Raw genomic sequence first — 23073 nt, forward strand, 5'->3', positions numbered from 1 at the left:
CTGCTTAAAAACATCGATTAAAGCGAATTAATCGATACGGACTTTAAACATTTGTCAATCGAACTTGAAACACATGTCAATAATTTATAATGATTTTTATTCCCAAGTAATCAATGCATTCGATTCTAGATGTCAGATTTCGATTTTTAGAGTAACGTTTCTGGTATTTAAAAAGAAAAAAGGTTTATTGACACAAAATTGTAGCGACGTCCGTTCTTTAAATAAGAAAATGTTTATTATGTTTAGAATGGTTTATCAGTAAAATCAAATCCTAAAATTAGTTGCATCGGTCATTATTATTATAAATATGTAATCGTAATTGAAAAAAGTTAAGCAAATGTGCAGTTCTAACAAAACGAAATAACATGTTATTCTATGTCGTCGTTACTAGGTTACGTTGTTGAATTTTGTTGAACTGTCAAATGTTGCCTATTAAAATGGCTCTACTATAATTACCGTTTACATATCTTCTTTCTTATATATAAAAACTAGCGACCCGCTCCGGCTTCGCACGGGTGCAATGCTGATACTAAATACACTACAGAAAAATTGTGAACGTTGTATAGGTATAAAAATATAGCGGCCCGCTCCGGCCTCCGGCATCGCACGGGTATAAAATACATAGCCGGGCGGCCGCAAACGCTACGTCCTGCAATTTTTAAATCTGTAATATCTTCGAAAATATTCACTTAAATCATACGGTGTAAAGGGCCATATAGATCTATATTAAATGAACAATGTATCCATGGTATTTAATTGGTTAAGGATTAATGCTGTATTGGTTAAAATCGCTTCGAAAATTAGCCATTATTTATCGTAAAAAGTAAATGACAAAAAAAAGTTATTGTGGGTTATCCATAAGAGATAGACATATACCATCGCGGACTTTTCTGTAGACCTTTTCAATGTGTATAATACTTAGTACATTATTTTGATAAAACTCGTAGGGTTCAGCCTGCGTTTGCAATGTAAGCGGAATAAATGTAATTTTTTACGACATCACATTAGAAACCTCAAAAATAACAGTACTTCTCCACTTTTTAGGGTTCCGTAGCCAAAATGGCAAAAACGGAACCCTTATAGTTTCGTCATGTCCGTCTGTCCGTCTGTCCGTCTGTCCGTCTGTCACAGCCGATTTACTCGGAAACTATAAGTACTACAGTGATGAAATTTGATGGGAATATGTGTTGTATGAACCGCTACAAAAATATGACACTAAATAGTAAAAAAAAGAATTGGGGGTGGGGCCCCCCATACATGTAACTGAGGGATGAAATTTTTTTTTTCGATGTACATACCCGTGTGGGGTATCAATGGAAAGGTCTTTTAAAATGATATAAAGTTTTCTAAAAAACATTTTTCTTAAAGTGAACGGTTTTTGAGATATCAGCTCTCAAAGTCGTAAAAAGTATGTCCCCCCCCCTCTATTTTTATAACTACGGGGTATAAAATTCTAAAAAAAATAGAGGTGATGCATGCTAATTAACTCTTTCAACGATTTTTGGTTTGATCAAAGTATCTCTTATAGTTTTTGAGATAGGTTGATTTAACTGTAATTTATTATATTTGCTGCTACGGAACCCTTTGTGCGCGAGCCCGACTCGCACTTGGCCGGTTTTATTAATGGATCTTATTATACATATAAACCTTCCTCTTGAATCACTCTATCTATTAAAAAAAACCGCATCAAAATCCGTTGCGTAGTTTCAAAGATTTAAGCGTACAAAGGGACATAGGGACATAGGGACATAGGGACAGGGAAAGCGACTTTGTTTTATACTATGTAGTGATGAATCGCAAAATGTGTTGGTAAGCGCATAACTCGAGAACGGCTGAACCGATTTCGATAATTCTTTTTTTATTATATTCCTTGAAGTACGAGGATGGTTCTTATGTAGAGAAAACGTAAACATGTACCACGGGCGAAGCCGGGGCGGACCGCTAGTCTTATATATAAAAATGAATCGCAGAATGTGTTGGTAAGCGCATAACTCGAGAACGGCTGAACCGATTTCGATAATTATTTTTTTATTATATTCCTTGAAGTACGAGGATGGTTTTTATGTAGAGAAAATGTAAATATGTACCACGGGCGAAGCCGGGGCGGACCGCTAGTTGTATATAAAAATATAGTGAAATTTTGATTGAACGTGTACTGCGATCGGTATTTTCATTCTTTCAATTGATAATAACCATCATTATTATGTTAAACAAAAAGCCTGAAAAATGATTTAACGAATTGAATTAATTTAATGAATATGTAATTCAGTGCGTGAGAATTATATATATCTTGCACGTTCTACACATTCAACTGCGTGTCTGACATAATTATTGTTCAATTTTTTTCTTATTCATAGTGCATACAATTACCTCGATGTAGGTACCTATTCACCCATTACAAATAGCAATTTTCAAAGAATTCTCAATAGTTCTTTTCGCAAGTATTTACTTTTTTAATAAAAAAAGAGTAAGTGTGACGACTACTACCGAGTATCGATGCACTCGACATTTCTTTAATAAATTTGATAAAATGCAGGTTTTTTTTTGTAATAAATGATGTATTTTTCAGATAGATGATCATAGCGAAACTAGTGGGAATAGACAACATAAATATGAAATGATTTTTAGGTTCTTAAATATAGTACCGACTATTATGTAAGAGGCAGAAGCGGGAAGCCTAGGCATTATCTTATTACGACACCGGACCGGACCAATTATTTATTTATTTAATTTATAATAATTAGCTACAATATAAGTTCAATATGCAGCAAACTTATATGTTACATCTAAATCTCATGTTTTAAGCCATTTTAATACAAGTTAGTGAAATTAATTGTTTTTTATTGGTCAAACAATCGATTATTTTAGACGACCTTTTGGATATCGTGACTAGGTTCGACTCTGTCGAAAACAATATTTTGTAACGAACAATACTTTTTGTCGTAACTAGATTACAGAACAATTGATCAAATCCTTTAACTTTTATAATTTGTTTACTCAAAGTGTCTTTATAAATAACGAATTTAAAGCCCAATTTCTACAGATCTGGGAAAAAAAACATAAAAGTAAGTTTTAACCTACGAGCGTATGTTCAATTTACGATAATTTGCAACACAATATGCATCTAATTAGGCGGTTAGGTACACTTCAGTATTAAAAATGTGGCCATACAAATAACTTCGCTAGAAACACCTGTTTGTAATAATTATTTAAACAATTAAAGAACGTCAATTATTAATAATTTCAGCAATGTTATTCAATAATGCACGTATCGATCGACGCAGAAACGTGACAAAACAAACTGTAATAGAATGTCGTCACTTCTTTGTTTATTGTATAACCGTTTCGATCTACTTCACTTGTAGGCTTAAAAACATGATATCGTCGCTCGCGTAGTTAATCAATGAGTTTATTGAAATTATTACAACGAAAGTTTGTTTATATTATGTTGATTGTACATATATATTAATGTTCTGTTATCATGCCAAAACTATTAACAAAATTAAATTAAATCATTTAGGCCACAGTAGGGTAGCTTTGTCGCAAATGTATTTAATTGGTAATTAGAGGGTAAAAATAGTAATGGTAGTTATGGGAACATCTGACATAAGCAGTAAGGCTCTCCACATGACATGTACAAATTTAGATTATAGAAATTCGTCATCAGGAATCATACAAAATATCTACACATTCTTGGCATATTATGCATCAACTTTTTGCAAAAGTAAGCTTACTGAAGAATAAAAAATCGATATCATAAATAAATGTGTATAATTACATTATCAAGAAGTAAATTATAAATACAAAAAATAGTCCTGCGTTGCCCTTAATAAGAAAACATTTTATGGTAGCAGTATGTATGTCAAAATTCTGGAGAAAGGTGAAGTATTTATTACTTATTCAAAAATATTGTTTAAACTGCCCTCATATTTTATTTACTGATAAATTTAAGTTAATATCAATTTGGAAACGAAATTTCTACAATAACAATAGAAAAAAGACACAAAGTGTATTATTTTATATTTAGTTACAAGGTCAGAATGAAGGTTGGTCTTGATAACTAACAATGCATGGTAATGACACAGAAACTGCAGTATGAGGCAACCATCATTTGACCACATCTATTAAGAGTTACACAATAGCGCATTGTTATATTTTACAAGCAGGAGTAAACAGGATCATAAAATCTCTGTCGATTCATTATATGTTCTATTAAACTGATAGTGACATCATGTCATATTATATTATTACTGCCATAATATTTCTTGAATATACTCTAGAATATGTTTCTCTAAATATCTTATTGCTATTAATTAATATGTAGATGTTTTTGTCATAATAGGAAAACAATGATTAAAAAAATCATTTTTTGAACATGTGCAAAGCTTTCTTATTAAAGATTTTATTGAGAAATATTTTCTATAAGTTCTGGAGTAAAAGCATTTAATTTTAATAAATAAAAATATATAATTTTAAACATGTGGACATTTTAGGAATATACAAATTTACATGCATGTTGTATGTTCCAGTTTTGAACAGATATTAAATTATGAGAGAACTCACCAGTTTTTCTTCATCAAACTCGCCTCTCCTTTTAGTACTAAGTTGGTCACTAGTTGTAGACTGAACGGACTGGGCTCCATCGCTTTCTGACCCAGTTTCCTCTGAGCCACTACTCTCTTCCTCTGTTGAACTGCCCTCATCCGCTGTTGTTATTTTACTTGGGTCCGATATCAACAATACTGTTAAACCATTCTCGAGCCGTATTGTCCTTAGAAATATTAATATTTTAGTATGTTAAAATTATAGTGATTGCAAATTGTATACAAAATTATCGTATTTAGAAATATGTATAGAACATGACACGAAACTCAGTTTTATTCCACATAATTTAATGTTGCTTTTTAATTTAATTTATTAGAAGTTAATAATTATATTCTAAAAATATTAAACGCTTACTTGTAAAGCTTTTTATCAGAGACAGATTTTATTGGTTCAGCAAGAACTTCTACTTTCTCTTTAATTTGCATTGCACCGGATTGATTTGACCGACTACTGACTACCTTCACTTCGGGTCTTATTCTAGGGACCTTGCGGTAAATATTTCTTTTAGACATTGCAGTAAATAAACGATTTGTGTGCAGATTTATAGATATATTTTGAACGAATGTGGACAAGAATTTTGACATTTAATGGACACAAAAAATAATAATGACAGATGACAATTGACAACTGGCACTTGACATTAATTAAATGCTTATACAATTTATTAATAATCTGTGCTAATATAAAGTGAAAATTTATATATAAATTATACGTTTTTAAATATTTCAGAAAGCAGTAGTCCCATGGAACTAGTAGTCCCACCCCTTTGACGCATACATAGCTTAAATAACAATAGCATACAATACAATGGTAAAATATTTGGGTATAAAATAAAAATCATTTTTCTAATCGCTCCAGTCTCGGTCCTAGATCCTGAGAATTTCGCTTCGTAGTACAAACACACAAACTTCGGCATTATATTAAAAAAAAGTGTACGACTACACAAACTAATGATTTTTGTTGTGTTAGTTCTAACTTCTAATCTCGTGTGGATGTTATCTTTTAAAATATTAAATATATAAAATGTTAGAGCTTCATACCTACCATCCAAGTTAACACTATTGCATTAAAACTAAATCACTCTCTTTTTCTTCACCGCATTAAAGCATCTGTACCACATCTCGGTACGTTAGATATTCAGTGGAGAAGTGATGGAGAAGAATCTATCTATCCAAAAATCAATAAAACACATTCAGTTGATCCTATGTTATAGGTAATGTAGCACACACGACGATTCGCATCCGCTCTACACACAGCACACACACAGGCTCTACAATATTCCAAAAATGGTGTCGTCTTTCATCATAGGAAAAACCCCAATTACAATGTATCCAAACTAAAAATTATAAAAAAACATCACTGACAGAGAGATTTGACGTTTGTATTTTGACAATTTATCATCATCAGTAATTTGAAATTTGAATCTGTATTCTGTGATTTGAATGGCATAAACTGGAGTTAAAAAACACTGTAATTTTTTTAAATGAGTTATTAACATTAATAATTATAGAACAATATCGGCTACTATAATGGATCATTCTTATTCTGAAAGTGACGTCTCCTTATCGCCTACACAAATTTTAGAGAAACTTGAAATGTTGCGACACTTACAAACAATGCAACGCGGGAAACTTCTGAAACAGCGCTTAGACTACCAAAACTCGACTGAAATTTCTTCAAGTATTACCGAAATTGTAAGTCATTTTAGCAACAGTACTACTTATAATACGTTTAGAAGTTTACTTCAGTCATCTCACGATACCTCGCACGAAGTCACTCCACGGGAAAACTTTTCTGCTCTCCGTGAAGATGGCCCGTCGGTCGATGGTCGTCTTAACACTGATTTACGAGAAAAAAATGACCAATATCCTACCATGGATGGGGTGTCAGCGCTAAATTTATCCCAAGAATCTGAATTTATACAAAATTCGCCAATATCAAGTCGCAGTACCACATCTATGCCACCGAAAACTTTAGGATCAAAGGATAATCTTAATAATAACAATAACAGTATAAATAAAAAACAAATATCCTTAGAAGAGATGCCTATACTTTCTCCTAAGAAAAACTTTGAAGAATTAATTGTTGAAAAGCTAAAAAATGAACAACCTGTCTCAAAGCCAATTCAAAAAATAACTCCTTCACAAAAGAAACATTTTTTAAAGAGAGGCCAAGGAATGGCACGTTTTGGTCTCCGTAAAAATGACTTAATTATACAAAATACTAAATCTTTACCTTGGAGGAGAAAGTCAGAATCTATTAAACCTATTTTAAAACCTAAACCTGAGAAAATTTTAAAGAAAAGTAAAGAAGTTGGTAAGAAAGTAAATGTTGAAATTATAGTTCCTGAACAAAACAAAAGTAATCCGATCCCTAGTAAGGCTGTAACAAAAATAAATGTGCAAGATTCTGATGTTAAGGATGAGACACATAGCACTAACTTGATAACAAAAAATAATGATGATGCTACCACTCCAAGTGATTTGTCAAATGATAATTTAAAGAAAAGTAGTTTAAAAAATTCTAAAGATAAACATCCAATGTTGTCTCAAAGAGGTAAAACTTGGCAAGCGGTACTAACAAAAGAGCAAGATGATTTTCTCAGGCAGTTGAAACAAAGTGATTATTACAAAAACTTTGCCTCACCATCAAAAAGCATTGATTCTGAAGTTAGCTGTTGTGAGAGTATTTCAAATGCCCAAAACTCAAAAGAAATTGCTGAACAAAATCTGTTTGATTTAATTGAAAATAAAGTCTCACATGACAGTTTTAGTATTGAGAACTCATTTTTTAATCGCTTTTTAAGGAAAAATAAACTAGAATATTCCGGTGAAAGTACCCCACTAATAATGCAGAAATGTTTATCAGAAAACCCAAATTTAATGAGAATCGCTCCAGATCTTGTAAAAAAGAACAGAAATGCTATATCATATAGTGAAGATGAAACATGTCATAGTGAATGCACTGATTGTAGTGAAACTTGTTGTTCTGAATACACATGCTGTTCTTGCAAAACTACACCCCAAATAAATGATAAGAAAAAAAACAACAATCAAGGAGTTTTAATACCCAATCAAAAACTAAGGAACCAAAATGAAAATAAAAATAGTAAAAATGATTGTCAAGATGACACTATAACTGCGAAAGACACTGACATAATAAATGCAAATATGGCAGAAATGAATGCCAAATTAGTTGCAACAAGTGAATTATTAAAAGATAGACTTCGTGAATTGGAAGATGAAATTGAAACATTTAGAAAAGAAAATGCTACCATTAATAAAATGAGAGAGGAAATTGATGCAGAGCGTCAAAAGTTTTATGAAGAAAAATCAGCTTTTGAGCAAAAGTTTAATGAAGAGAAAGTACTATCTGAATATTATTTAGCAGAGGAAAAGGAAAAACTTACAAAACAAAAACAAATGTATGAACGTTATGTTAGGGACATGAGAGGTAGGCTCAATAAAAAAGAAAAGGATGAAGTAATAAACTTAAAAACTGAAATAAGTAATTTAAAGGAAGAGATAAGAGTTAAAGATGCAAAATCGACTTCAATTATAGCTAGATTACGTAACCAGCTAAAGATAATGGAAAAAGATAAAAAAGCATTAGAAGATGAAGTAGAAAAGTTAAAAAAGGAAAATAAAAGGATACAGCATAGTAATGAAATAACGAGAAGATTAACAAATCTGAAGTATTTGGAACAGATCAATAAAAAACTTTCGAACATGACCTCTAGAGAGACGAGATCTGATGTAGCATCAGATCCTAATGTAAAATATAAAACATTCGAAATTGAGCGGCAAAAAGAACAGAAGAAACCTAAAGGAATACGAACACGGGCGAAAAGTGTACCCAATTTAAATGTGACTTCAAAGTATGCTAAATATTTCAGCCAAAAAGATTCAATAAGTGATAAAGAGAAAGGATCAGTAGTTGAAACCCATACCTACAGCTCTGATGAAGATGATCATCATAATGAATCTTTAGAAAATTTAGATATGAGTTACAATGAATGTGAGAATAACTTTGAGACTGAAGATAATTATCTAGAAAAAATGTACAATGAAAGGTTTAAAACAATTTCGCCACCCAGTAAGAGATCTAGTGGATCAAACGCGATAGACACTCCTGATAATGGGAGTATTAATGAAGATACAAATGATTTCTTTATACAGAAATCAAATTCTGTGTCTTCAAGTAAACAATCTTTATCACCTCATGATACTGTGTCCAATCCAAAAACTGCTTCAATATTAAGTCAAAGATCTAATTCAAAATCACTTTCTGTAATCAATGATAAGAAAAGTTATTTTTCGAATCCCCAAAATCTCATAAACTCTAGAAATAAATCTCCCATATCTATACTTAGTAACCATTCATCTAGTAGCCAAAGACCAGCAACTGTTATTTACAAGGATACTTCATATAATGATGACAGAATGATACCTAGCCCTGAACCTACTATTAGTAAAACAAGTTTAACAAAAACAAGCTTAAATCCTCTAGAAACGAAAAAATCGGATGGATCAAGAGAATTAAGGTTTCCAAATGGCAATGTAAAAATAATATCTGCAGATGGAAAATACAGTAAATTTATATATTATAATGGAGATGTTAAAGAAAATTTCTATAATGAGGGTAGAGTTAAATATTATTACGCTGAATCTAAAACATATCATACAACACACCCTGATGGATTAGAAGTACTTGAATTTCCAGAGTAAGTAAATCATCAGAAAATCAATTAATATAACAGTATAGAGGTTAACAATTTTGTCGTAATTAATTACGAAAGATCATATTTTCAACTTTAAAACATAATAACAGAATCATTTTACGTTTTTCATCAAACATAGCTTTAAAATAATTTCGCCTGTACATAGTACTTTACTCATGAACATTCTATTCATTTTGCAGCGGCCAAGTTGAAAAGCGTTACAGCGATGGGTCGTCCGAAATTCGTTTGCCCAATGGTAGTATTAGATACTTTGACCCCAAAAATGACTTAGTTCAAGAAGATTGGCGATTTCCCGACGGGACTGCACTTACAGTTTCTGCTAATGGTGAAAAACGTATTGTATTTCCCAATGGACAGATTGAAGTCCATGCCAAAGATCATAAGGTAAGATTTTTGGATTGAATCCTTTGTGAAATCATTACCGTTATCACTAGCTGTTAACCGCAGCTTCGCCCGCATGGTATAGGAAATTAATATTACATAAATTAATAGCTGTCTATCGGAATTTATAATGTCGACGCTCTGCTTGAATCACGGCAACACGAAATTAATTTCGTTGCACATCTTGATTTTACTGCAATATCGCCTACATATGGTATTCATTTATTTTATTTTTGAATGTAAACTTCATTGCTATATGTGTCTAATGGAGCCAAGTTTGAGTTGGAATTTATAGTCTAAACTCTAAAGAATAAGAAGATTAAATTGTTTCATTATTAAGTCATGACGGATTCCTAGTGACCTTTTTTAAATAGTTTTTATTTTTTCAGCGTCGCGAGTTTCCTGACGGCACAGTGAAGTTAGTCTACAACGATGGAACATCGGAAACACGATATGCGTCGGGAAGAATTAGAGTTAAAGATAAACATGGAAATCTCATCATGGACTCTGCGTCCAGGGTCCACATGCAAAATCACTAAAAGCCAACAAAAGTATTGAAAATGTTACATTATTTCTCAGTTGAATTTATAGACATACATTGATAGCAGGCTATCTTTTTTATGATATTCTTGACTTTCACTGTTATATTGATGCACTAGGAGTAAACTAAATCTTATTAAAATGATTTTGAATTTGTTTTTGAATCCAGTTATTTACTACATATTGTCTAGTGTATAAGTTATTGTAATCTATTTTTATCAACTGCTATTTGTAATACATTTATGAGCATAGGGTGGGTTTGATGGTTTAGTTAACATCTTAAAATTGAAAGAGAGCCGCCTATATTATTTTCTAGTTCCTTTTTAATTAGACAATTCTCATACTCTATTGAATAGAGAGAATAGAGTCTTTTCTATTATTCTACTAAGCTAAAGCTATTTTCTATCTATATTTTTATATCTTATAATTTCATTCTTTCATGAACTTGCTCCTGAAATTTAAATTTGACTATAGCCATGAATTCATTCTACATATTTAGATTTATATTATGTTTTAAGAAATAAAAAAATGTTGAATGTATGTATTAAACTTTATTTTTAAATCATTTATGGCCTTATTTCTACACAAATTAGTATTAGATCTACACTAAATAATTTTAACTAATAATTAACTGGCTGAAATTTGCTGTTGTGATTTTGCACTTGACTTTGGTATACCTTCCAGCTTGAAATTGATAGGGTGCATAGTATCTTCAGTTCCAAATATCTTTTTTAAGGCTTCTCGGGCTGCCATTTCCTTGGCTGTTGAAATTGTTTCTCCAAATCCTATTAAATTAAATACAATTAGACACAGTATAAACTATAAATAAATACTGAATCAATTGGGCAACAGCATAATTGATTTTTAAACATTGCTTTGATAGACAAATGGTCTATAATCTATATAATAACTAGCTTTCCGCCCGCGGCTTCGCCCGCGTTTTCAAAGAAAAACCCGCATAGTTCCCGTTCCCGAGGGATTTCCGGGATAATACCTATCCTATCTCTCAAGTTGGATCAAACTGCACATGGTGTGCGAATTTTATTATAATCGGTTAAGTGGTTTAGGAGTCCATTGAGGACAAACATTGTGACACGAGATTTATATATATTGAGATAAAGTAGTAAAGGCACAAATCATTGGCCGATTTCATGAAGGCGACATTTGTATAAAAAACAATATACATAAACTATTCTTCACATTATATATCAATAAAAAGTTTTAATTCTCAGTGTTGACTTTTTCGGTTACGAAAAATTACATGTACTTTTAAATGTCTTAAAAATAAATGGATATGAATACTTTCAATTTCAGCAAATTCAAGTGCATATTCCTAAATAGAATATTACCTGCAGAAAGCATCTTCTTATCAACATATAGACCAACTCTATAGCAAGCTAGTAAGGTTCCCTTGCCAACTTCACCAATGAGCCGTGGTTCCAAAGTGCCTCCTGTCTTCGATATGAAGCCCGATAGCATTTCCCATGGGTCTTCTATATGCCAGAATTCATTGACATCTTGACCTAGAAAAATAGAATATAGGTGAGCATTATTTGTTTTATAAAATAAAATATATTGTTTTAACCCCTTGACCACCAAGCGGCCCGATCGGGCCACGACAATAGATTTTCTATTGTGTCTGTGATTCCGGGGGCTGAGGCATTAATCATAACCAGAAAACATCTTTTACATCAAATTTGTATTTATTGAGAATAGAAAATTGAGCGGTAAATGTTAAAAATATGTAATGACGTTTCAAAAGTGCTTCTAGAAGAAGTCTAATTGAATAAATTAATGTTTGAGTTTGAGATGTGTACAAAATAATTGACATTGAGTTTTTTATGTGACAATGTATTCACCAATTTTATTAGTCGAATTTAAATAGTTTATAGAAATAATTCAAATTTCATTTAAAATTAACAAACTCACCTTGTAATTGAGTGATTACAAAATCTCTAACAAAATGTGCTGTTTTTTCTTCACCTGAAGACTCATACAAAGCTCCAACTATTGCCTTAAAAGTGTTAGCTAAAGTGTAGTTATCCACTGGATATTCCTGAAAAATAATTAAAAATTAGTTATAAAATAAGAGTTACTATTCTTATTTCATAACTTTCTTTTTGTAAAAAAAATATTATAATTTGTCAACTATACATCATATTTTAAAATTTTAGATGTACTCACAGAAGCTAATATGATATCCTTGGTTCCAATATGTAGAGATATATTTGATAAAACTTTTTCACTCAAAAGGTAGTTTTTAATGCCATTGATACCTTCTTTGGGAAATTTTGGTAAAACTACTTCTAAATAAAGTTGAATATACTCCTCCATGAACTTCATACCTGAAATATATATCACATTAATATCATTTCTATTATTTATTTACTTTATGTTTATCCAACCTAGTTTAAAATTACCTTTCTCTGCCAGTTCCCTATTATCTTTCATTTGAATAGCAAATTCCATTTCTTTTTGTTTCATTTCCTCTTTAATTACATACGACCGGTCAGTAAAAGCTTGCATCAGTAAACTTGAATCGAAATCCTCATTTAGTCGCTTCCCAAATGCATATAATTCTGCTTCTAAATTCCATTCAAGAAACGAGTTTCTTGGAAATGTCAATTTACCGCCTTGTTTTTCCTCACGTTTTTTTAACTCCATCAAAGTTGCAGAAACCCATCGATGGATATTTTGCTCTGAAATTCACACAAAATATTTACAACGAATCTATCATAACCTGCAAGTAATATTATTGTTCTATTTACCTTGTTTTGCTATGAGCACATTTTTAATTGTTTTCGACAGAATAGGAATACACCGCCGTATGAAAGCCATGGTTAAAAGTTTTCTTTTAATTCATGTAAATGGATTATGGATTTCTCAGCTTTCAATCACAATCACAATTTGTTCCACTTCAATTTATTTTATGGTTATTTAATCTTACGTCAAACTTCAAAGTCAAAACTCAAATGTCAATTATTTGCCAATATGTCAAATGTCTCGGTCAAATGTGGTCAAATATAACTTGCAGTGCTGCCAACATACCTACACAATTACACATTAGGGAATATTTGGGGAATATGCATGATTTTTTTATTTTTTTTATCTGAGTGCCACACGTCTTTTTTTCTAGTTGTATTATGTTAAGTTATTCATTTATCTGTATTTTTGTGTAGGAAATAATAGCGTCGGTCCGCGAGAAGGGCCCGCAGTTCTTTGAGCTGGAGTACTTGAACGTCTCTCGCTGCCCGCCGCCGACATGCGCGCGCACTTGCAGCTTTCCGCCGCGCTCGGCCATGTGGGGGTCACCGTGAAGGGATTGTTGTGGAATAAGGGGGGACGCCACGTTGTAGTTACTGGGAAGGGGGGACGTCACGGAGTCGGTGTTGGAAAAGCGAGGACGCATCACTCTGTCCTTACAGAGGAAGGGTCACTGTATAGTTACTGGACAAGTAGGGGAAAGCGGGAGCTTCACTGTGTAGTTACTAAACGATAGCACAGTAAACAGCCGACTCTGTTAAAGATTGTCTAATCTAAAAATGAACGCCCTTCCACTAAACTTAATTGTTTCAATGTGTGAGGACAAATAATTATTGAACCACTTTTATATGTGTGCGCGCGGCGATTCTACTGCAAACTTTGACTTTCGCGCACTGATTTGTCAACTAATCGGGCGATCAGTTCAGGTGCCTAGCATTGTATGGCGGGGAGAGTGCGCTATGTACGGAATGACACGTCCGTTCTGTCGTGCATCGCGTCATTTATGCACTAGTTGGCCAACTGGTCCTGTCGTTCGGGCATGGACAGGACTGGAGGACTGAACGACCAATGAGGCAGACCAATTTGTGTGTATTGCGTCTATACACGTACTTTGAATGTGAGCGTAAACACAGTGGAGGGGCGTTCATTTTTAGATTAGACAATCTATAACTCGTTATCGTATAGGAGCTACCAACGTTGACAAGTGAGCATTTTAGTATAGTTGGTTCTTTGATATACTGTTCCTCTTGCTATTTCGGTTAGAGTCCGGGCTGTCTGGCTGGTCGCAGTGGTTGCGTTTTTTAGTGCGCATCTCATCTGCACAGGATAATTTCCTTAATTTTAAGTCATTTTTTAACGCGTAATTTTTAATATTTTACCTTTAGATAGATCCATCAGACATAATTTTTTTATTGCAAGACGTTTTTTTCGTTGTTAAATAGGTGCCAGACGCAATTTTTTATTTCGTTTTTATAAAAAATTCAAATTATTTTAGAATGTCTGTAAATTTCATATTATGTTCTTCAAACATAATATAATCTAAAATTAATTAGCCAGACGCTAATTCGATTGTTAAGTTTTAAATAATGTGTATAAATAAAAAAAAGTAATGAAGCATGCAGCTCATCAGCTAGTGTATTTTAACTATGCGACAGGAAATAATTGCAAGAATACAATATTATTTACACTTGTTCTTATAAATAAAAGCTAAAATGAAAAAAAAACATAAAAGTGAAAAATAAATTAAAGTTACCATACATTGAAAAGAATGGAATAAAAACTATATCAATGAAGGTTAAACAATTACATATCATGAATTTATATAGGTATACTAGCGGTCCTACATGTATAAACTATCCTATCTCTCAAGTTGGATCGAACTGCACATGGTGTGCGGATTTTATTATAATCGGTTAAGTGGTTTAGGAGTCCATTGAGGACAAACATTATGACACGAGATTTATGTATATATATTAAGAATTAAGATTAATGAATTAATATTGTTATCATCATCACTACATAGTATAAAACAAAGTCGCTTTCTCTGTCCCTGTGTCTCTTTAAATCTTTGAAACTACGCAACGGATTTTGATGTGGTTTTTTCTAAATAGATAAAGTGATTCAAGTGGGAGGTTTATATGTATAATAACATCCATTAAATAGTGGAGAAGTACTGTTATTTTTGAGGTTTCTAATGTGATTTCGTAAATAATTACATTTTTTCCACTTACAGTGCAAACGCAGGCACCCTACGAGTTTTATCAAAATAATGTACTAACTATAGTACACATTGAAAAGGTCTACAGAAAAGTCCGTGATGGTATTATATGTCTATCTCTTATGGATAACCCACAATAACTTTTTTTGTCATTTACTTTTTACGACAAATAATGGCTAATTTTCGAAGCGATTTTAACCAATACAGCATTAATCCTTAACCAATTAAAGACCTTGAATACATTGTTCATTTAATATAGATCTATATGGCCCTTTACACCGCATGATTTAAGTGAATATTTTCGAAGATATTACAGATTTAAAAATTGCGGGACGTAGCGTTTGCGGCGGTACCAGCCGGCCGCCCGGCTAAATATTTTATACCCATGCGAAGCCGGAGCGGGCCGCTATGTTTTTATATTCAACGTTCACAGTTTTTCTGTAGTGTATTTAGTATCAGCATTGCACCCATGCGAAGCCAGGGCCGGGCGGGTCACTAGTTAATATTAGAAAATTTAACTTGTATTGGCAACACTGTATTTTGTCTGTGGTTCTTTTTCTTCTTGTACGCGGTGTGTAATGTGTGGTATTAGGCAATGTGCTATTGGAAACAATATAAATAAGTTTATGTAATCGTTGCTTTCATTTAAACCCATAACTTAATAGTTAAGTAATAAAAAAATTGTTTTGTATAGAAGATTGTTGATGTACCCTAATACATAGTTTATTTTTTAGCCTAAGTAATAAAATGTACCATGGAAGGTACTTGTTCCCACAACACAGGGAATCCTAGAGTAGGAACAGTTCAATTTCTATGCATCTTATATTTTCGAAAAAAAAAGTTACTGTTTATTGTTATTTAATTTTCGCGGCCGACCCTTTGTATCTCTCTTGCACTTTAAACTATCTCTCCATATACACAATCATCATATCGTTATACTTACCTACTTTCACTACGTTTTTATTTGTACATATTTAATAGGTACTTAACAATCGAATTAGCGTCTGGCTAATTAATTTTAGATTATATTATGTTTGAAGAACATAATATGAAATTTACAGACATTCTAAAATAATTTGAATTTTTTATAAAAACGAAATAAAAAATTGCGTCTGGCACCTATTTAACAACGAAAAAAACGTCTTGCAATAAAAAAATTATGTCTAATGGATCTATCTAAAGGCAAAATATTAAAAATTACGCGTTAAAAAATGACTTTAAATTAAGGAAATTATCCTGTGCAGATGAGATGCGCACTAAAAAACGCAACCACTGCGACCAGCCAGACAGCCCGGACTCTAACCGAAATAGCAAGAGGAACAGTATATCAAAAAACCAACTATACTAAAATGACTTTTTTTTTAACGTTAACAGCTCCCGTACCATTAGAAGCGACCGAAACAAACATACGTACTACTCGTTTTGTAAGGAGTTTAATTACTTTCGTATTGTATTTACTAGGGGCAATGTGGCAAGTGTTAAGAATGCGAAAGGTATTTCAACTGTAAACAACTATAGTAAACCACATATAAAAAAGTGTAAGATAAAATCAAGTAGTAGTATGTAAAAGAACGTGCCACCTGTCGACGGCAGTCGTCGAATCGTCGGCGGCAGCAGTGAATATGTCGACAGCTGCCGTCGACGTGGTGACGGCTGAAGTAGCCTCTGCCGTTCACAACTTGCCGTTCGTCTGTTAGAACTATAAATCGGAACAAACAGTCTATTCTTCTCTTTATATATCAGTTGAATTATTCCACTATTTTTCTATTCATTATTCCGTTGTTCCGATTTTACAAGACAAACGGATGTGTGAGTAGGATCGAAATAAAGGTACACATAAAATATCGAATCAATTTTTATTTAATAAAATACGGGTTAACAAAGCCCAGACGACACATGACTATATTATACATTATACATTCTTAATTTCGGCGGTTTGTGAGAAATCCTCTCATTGAACTAAAGAATCCTCGCTTCATCCGATTTACGGGCATTATTGTGTGGTTACTGAAAAACGATGCTGATGTGTCATACATTGAAGATGGTATTTCGAAACCCTGAAAAACGAAGATAAAAAATTAATATCGGTTTATACATTATACGTACCTAATATGTATTTATATGCATTATTTATGTTATGGACATACGGCTAAAGAAGTGCTAAAATAATAAGAATCGACTGAGCTATTGAGCGTCCGCGTCGTCGGTTCTTTCTTAGCGGGAAATTTTCCAATTTTCACTTCTGACACTCTTGCCGATCTCATGATGAGGCAAGACACGAGTCGTTGAAGCAGCGGCTTTTTATATTTTGGGTCTTTCGTCTGTTGCGATTTTTTACTTTTAACAGACATTCTACTATCGGTATCTGAACACAATGAAAATTCAGATGTGCCAAGGTTTGGGGTCGCTGATTTCTTGTAACCTGCAATGAATTTTTTAATTTGTAAATAACTATTACATTTGTATAATATTACACGAATATCTTACGTTACCTTTAAATATTGTGTGCAACGAATTGCTATAATTTTGAGCAGAACTTGAAAATAGTGAACTCTCTAAACCTCTGCTGCATAAAGGAGATGAGTACGTGACATGTTTACTAAAGGCTACGCTAGCATAGCGCACTTCTAATGACGACATCGCATTACGAGTCGGTGGATGTTGGTTGACTATTTTTGAGTTAGTAGGATCTTCACCAATATCTGGTCGACATCCTATTTCTTGATTTCTATCGAAACTTAACATACTGTGGGACAATAACGATGCCTCATGCCTTTCGAAACTTTCAAGAGAAGACAAAAATTCTGAACAAATTCTATTACTTCCGAAAGATTCTGTTTGTACCTCTTTGTTTATACATCTTGGTTCTTGACATTTGGATCTAACTTTTACATCACCAATGGACACTATACTGAAATTATTATAATAAGCGCTCCGTCTTTTCTCATTACTAGTCTTCTTAGATATAGTACTTTGTATTGTTTTTTTGACTTTATCATATTGTTTCTTAGTTAATATAATAGGTCGTTGTTTTTTAAATTGCTCCACCTCTAGAAAAATTTGTATGTTTCGATTTAAAATCAAGCTCGCATCATTTGTTTGTTCGCTATTATTAATAGGGGGTTTGTTCAGTATTTTTGGGTTTCTTGGTTCCTTACAATGAGGACACATAAGTGGCTTTTTTGGTTCGATCGGAACATTATGTTGGTTGTTATTTGGAAATTTATTATGAGGAGAATATTCTTCATTCTGCATCTCATTTTGGATCCGTTGCGCTGGATTATGAAAACATTTGCAACCAGTGTCTTTGGAATGCTGGAAGTCTTGCTGTTCTTCGACTTTTGTCGGTGAGTCAATATTCCACCTTTCATCCTCAAGATCTGGCAATGCAGCTTTGCCAACTGGTTTCTTGTTTTCACATTCACTTGGTTTTTCTACCTTTACATTTTTAATTTTTTTGAAAAACTTTTGCATACAATTACTAGCAGGTAATTTTGATAAGCTAATTCCAGTCATTAATTTTTTGTCGCTGTTTCTGCAATAAAAATAAAATTTATTTATTTATTTAAATAAATAAATAAATAAAAATAAAATAACTATTAATTTTAATATTAAAATTAATAGTGGTATATATACCACTTGTATCAAAATATATACTTATTATTTTTGTAATGAGTAGTTAGTTACTCAAATAATAACAAAAAAAATAAAAAAATAAACAACCGTCCTTCTTGGCAACAGGCTCCTTCGCAATGTTTATATACAGGAAATATGTCCTTTAAAAAAGAAAAAAAAAATTAACGATCATGATAGGTATTTTTCTTAATCTAAGGGTCATGTAACGATGCATTTACATCAAACGATTAACGAACATTAAAAAAAGCTAGAGCAAAGACCATTCATTCGTGATCTTTTAGTGTAAACGAAAACTCGTATTCAGTACTAGTTGCTCCGCGCGGTTTCACCCCCGTGGCTCCACCCCTGTTGGTCGTAGCGTGATGATATATAGCCTATAACCTTCCTCGGTAAATGGGCTACCTAACACCGAAAGAATTTTTCAAATCGGACCAGTAGTTCCCGAGATTAGCGCGTTCAAACAAACAAACAAACAAACAAACTCTTCAGCTTTATAATATTAGTATAGATTAATTGGTTAGAATATTGCATAGAATATTTTCGAACCCACTAAGAGCGTATACGCACTATGCGGGTAGCCGCATTGCGGGTAGCCGTCCGGCTGACCGCAAGCACAATTATGTACGTAATATTCATTTCTATGCGCACTGCGATGCGGCTACCGCAGACCGCACAGTGCGCATAGAAATGAATATTACGTACATAATTGTGCTTGCGGTCAGCCGGACGGCTACCCGCAATGCGGCTACCCGCATAGTGCGTATACGCTCTAAGAACAATTACGAAAGAATGGTCTCTGAATGTTTACAATAAATGAATTTGACATACCTAGTGGGCTTAGAATGAACATTCGCTCGTTTGATTTAAATGCACCGAAACTTATACAAATATTTCATCATTATTTCATTACAATGCTCAGTGTCGATTTCTAGTCACATGAGGACTACTCATGAGTTCGTACCTCGATCCGTTGTTTTGAATTGGTTTTAGCTTCACATTTTCTCCCAGTTAGTATTCCGAGTAATTCTCTAATTTCTTTATCTCTCTCAGTGGGATCTGGTATGAAACAATTATCACCACGGTAATGTTTAGCACGGGCTGTGTAATCAAACATTGTATATGCTTTTATTATTTTAACTATTAGTGTTAAAATTTTGTGTTTTGAAAAAGTAGGTTTAGGTTAGGTACCTTTTGAATTTGACGATTGTGTAGAATTGCTGGGTTCCTTAGAATTTTTAGATTTAGCTGGTTTTGGATTAGTACCACTGCTTGAACTACCTCGCCTATAAATTAATATTTATTGTACACTCAAACTTTAGTAGCTAGGATCATCATAAAATAAATAATTGACACGAACCTATGGGAAATTTCAATACTATCACGAACACACAATTTTGATGACCTTTTGTTTAATTTTGGGGCATTGCTTAAATCCTGAAACATTAAGAAATTTAATATTTCACTTAAAAAAATTAAAACTTAAAAAATCAGGCATGAAACTTACGGAAGAACGCAAATCATTTTTCAAATTTATCGGTGATTTTTTCCTAACCTGCGATACGGAGTGTGCACCAGGTAATATCTCTTGAGAAAGATCAAATAGATGTTCCAATGAAGCTGTATCGCGCATATCCGTTTTCTTTTTGTTATTGGCTTCCTTGATAGTCTTCCTGACTGATAAATTTGTATTTTGTTTATTCTGCTCAAATAGTAAGTCATATTGTTCAGTTTCGCCATCTATATTTATGGTCACTTTTGAAGCGTCATCTTTAGGAACAAGAAAATTTTTACGAGTTATAGTCTTAAAACCTTCTTCAGAATCCAGTTTACTTATGTAACTATCCACTAAAGCTTTCTTTGCTAAATTTCGACTTGCATTTAAAGTTTCCGTTTCAGATCTCGTTTCATTGCTATGTGGCATTTTTGTAGGCATGGGCCTATTTCCATTTTTAAATTTGCTTTTTTCATATCTAAAGTCGTGTTTTGAATATGTTTTTTTATTTACCTCATTATTTAACTTACGTGTTAAATTTGGAGAATAATTTGGGGAACGATTAGGTGATGTTAAACGATATCCATCAGTTTTTTTGTAAATATCCGATTTTCCCTGCGAAATTGCTGAAATCGGAGACTTTGAACGAAACCTTTCTCTAGAAATAACATTTTTTTCATCAGTTTTCTTAGATGTACCCATTTGCATTTCGTTATAAAGAGCGTGCTTAGGAGAAGGAGTATGACGTTGCTCAATTTTTACAGTGTGGCCTAAATTAGTATCCCCCTTTTCAAATTTAGGATACACAGAAATAACCACTATTGGGCTTTGATTTTGATTCAAAATATTTTCATTTTCATCATCAGATTTGTTTTTATCAGTATTTTGGCACATACATTGAATATATTGATCTTTCATGTATTTCGTTCCAGTTTTACTCTTCGATACGCATAAATTTACCTGGATACCCTGAGATTCCATTCTGTAATTCAGATTGAAATTTATCATATTATTTTTAAAAATAATTAAAATGTTAAAAACTCATTGTAGGTAGGTACCAATGTACATGCCTGGGAAAATGTTTATTTCTAAGATTTGATGTATCCTGAAAGCTTTCAGCTCGTTCATTAGCATTTGCATCGTTTCTAAAAATATGACAAAATGTATCAAAATATTTAAGTACCTAGGTGTAAAATTGTTTATTAATGTGTAAGTATGTATAAAAAGGCTTCAGTAACTGCCTAGGCCTGATCAAACTTACTCTAAATTAGCATTCCATACTGAATATTTCTTCGAACTTGTATAATTAGAAAATTGATTCATATAATCCCTGAAACCATGAAATAAATAGATTCGAGATTGAAAAGTTTAGCTAACAATCATAAATACGTTTGGTAATATAATTTACTCACGGATTATTTCTAAAGCTGAAACCATCGGTAAGATGTGTCACGTTTGTAGGTACTAAAAATATTTAAACATTTAAAAAATAGGCTTTCAAACATTCAAAAGTTTTAATGGATTTCATTAAATTGTTAGGTGCAAAATCATATACTTAGATACAATAAGATGTAAGAAAAATAACTTACTGGGCTTATTATTGACTGTTGCAGCACAATTTAAAACATATTGATCGTTATCTGTGCGTCCTAGTTGGCCAAAAATAGTCACCCGACTTTTAGGAGAGGTGAGGTTTAGTTTTGAAGGTTTTCTCTCTTTGTGTATATTGTCCTGCCCAGAAGGTTTTTGCTTGAAATTGCCATGATTACGAAATAATTTTCCATCTTTTATTTTCTTGTCTCTTAAGTTATTCCTATCCATTGAATCCATTGAATCAAGGACCTGTTTGGAACTTTGCTTTACTGGAAATTTGTGTTTAATTGGATGCCTCCATCTATTTGAAAAATTTTCGCTCTCCGATGTTTTTATTTCATAAACTTTTTCTCTTTTTCTCCCTGACACCACAACATAAACGTTTTTGTTCTTTGTAGAATTATCTTGATTAGAAACGGTTTTAATAATTTCTTTTTTAAAAATACGTTTGTTGAAAACCTTTGAAGTTTGCGTTTTAACTGATTTTGGTATGACTGTTATCTGTATAACTGGTTTTTCTTCTTTATTGTTGAGTCGATTGCATCTTCTACTATGAGTCGAATGAATTGATTTATTACGTTCTAAACGCTTTAATTGTATCACATCCAAAACCGAGCACTGTTCTTGTAAGAGCTTTAAAATAATTTATTCGATCTTCATTATAAAATCTGGGTAGGGAAAAATATCTAAATGTTACAAGAAAAAAAATAATCTTACCCTTTCACTAGATTTCTTCAAAAATAACGATTTATACGATGCCGATGAACCGGGTTTAGTATTCGTTTTATTTCGAAACGTTAGTCTTTTAAGGTGTTGCTTACTTACTGGAAAGCAGGGATATTTCTTATAGGAATATCGTTCAAAGAGAAGTAGGGGATCTCTGTCAACGTTATAATTTTTCTTGACTGGTGGAATTAAATAATCAAGAAAATCTAAAAAATAAAAATAAGTAAAACAAATGTTAGGAGTTTATTTTCACAAAATAATCTAGGACAGACCATATGCCTTATAATGTGCGTATGGATCCATTACAAATTTAAAAAAATAAAATAGGGCGAAATTAAAGTCATACGTCCCAAATCGTAAAAATAAGTAAATATAAAT

General features: G+C 32.5%; 4 protein-coding genes across 4 annotated transcripts in view; 1 reads left to right on the plus strand and 3 right to left on the minus strand.

The window, feature by feature from the left end:
- Positions 1–5204, minus strand: part of LOC149899148 (nardilysin-like) — a 28520-nt gene extending 23316 nt beyond the window's left edge. The window contains exons 1-2 of the mRNA XM_090114252.1: positions 4960–5204; positions 4564–4771 (exon numbers count right to left, since the gene is read on the minus strand). Of these exons, the coding sequence (XP_089970378.1) occupies positions 4564–4771; positions 4960–5189 (438 nt within the window). The 5' untranslated portion in view covers positions 5190–5204. The remainder of the gene's footprint in view (positions 1–4563; positions 4772–4959) is intronic.
- An 859-nt stretch (positions 5205–6063) lies between these two features.
- On the plus strand, positions 6064–10602 carry Sas-4 (spindle assembly abnormal 4). The gene is made up of 3 exons (XM_090114720.1): positions 6064–9328; positions 9526–9730; positions 10117–10602. Exons 1-3 carry the CDS (start codon positions 6135–6137, stop codon positions 10264–10266), a joined length of 3549 nt encoding a protein of 1182 aa, XP_089970846.1. The 5' UTR covers positions 6064–6134; the 3' UTR covers positions 10267–10602.
- Positions 10603–10805: 203 nt separating this feature from the next.
- mRpL44 (mitochondrial ribosomal protein L44) lies at positions 10806–13226 on the minus strand. Its single transcript, XM_090114378.1, has 6 exons — positions 13036–13226; positions 12688–12966; positions 12452–12612; positions 12197–12323; positions 11617–11790; positions 10806–11052 (listed from the first exon to the last, which is right to left on the minus strand). Exons 1-6 carry the CDS (start codon positions 13103–13105, stop codon positions 10895–10897), a joined length of 969 nt encoding a protein of 322 aa, XP_089970504.1. The 5' UTR covers positions 13106–13226; the 3' UTR covers positions 10806–10894.
- Positions 13227–17167: 3941 nt separating this feature from the next.
- On the minus strand, positions 17168–22914 carry LOC149899151 (uncharacterized; the record flags this gene model as incomplete). Its single annotated transcript, XM_090114599.1, has 13 exons — positions 17168–17305; positions 17396–17670; positions 17741–18783; positions 18972–19024; positions 19846–19982; positions 20073–20167; positions 20242–20318; positions 20437–21358; positions 21447–21521; positions 21638–21706; positions 21789–21840; positions 21966–22602; positions 22687–22914. Coding segments are annotated over 13 exons (3798 nt in total), but the record flags the coding sequence as incomplete, so codon positions are not given.
- Between the last annotated feature and the right edge of the window lie 159 nt (positions 22915–23073).

This window comes from Colias eurytheme, chromosome 21, assembly GCF_061535395.1.
Source record: "Colias eurytheme isolate Ceu_HAF_F1 chromosome 21, ilColEury1 Martin Lab GWU primary, whole genome shotgun sequence".
Lineage (NCBI taxonomy): Eukaryota > Metazoa > Arthropoda > Insecta > Lepidoptera > Pieridae > Colias > Colias eurytheme.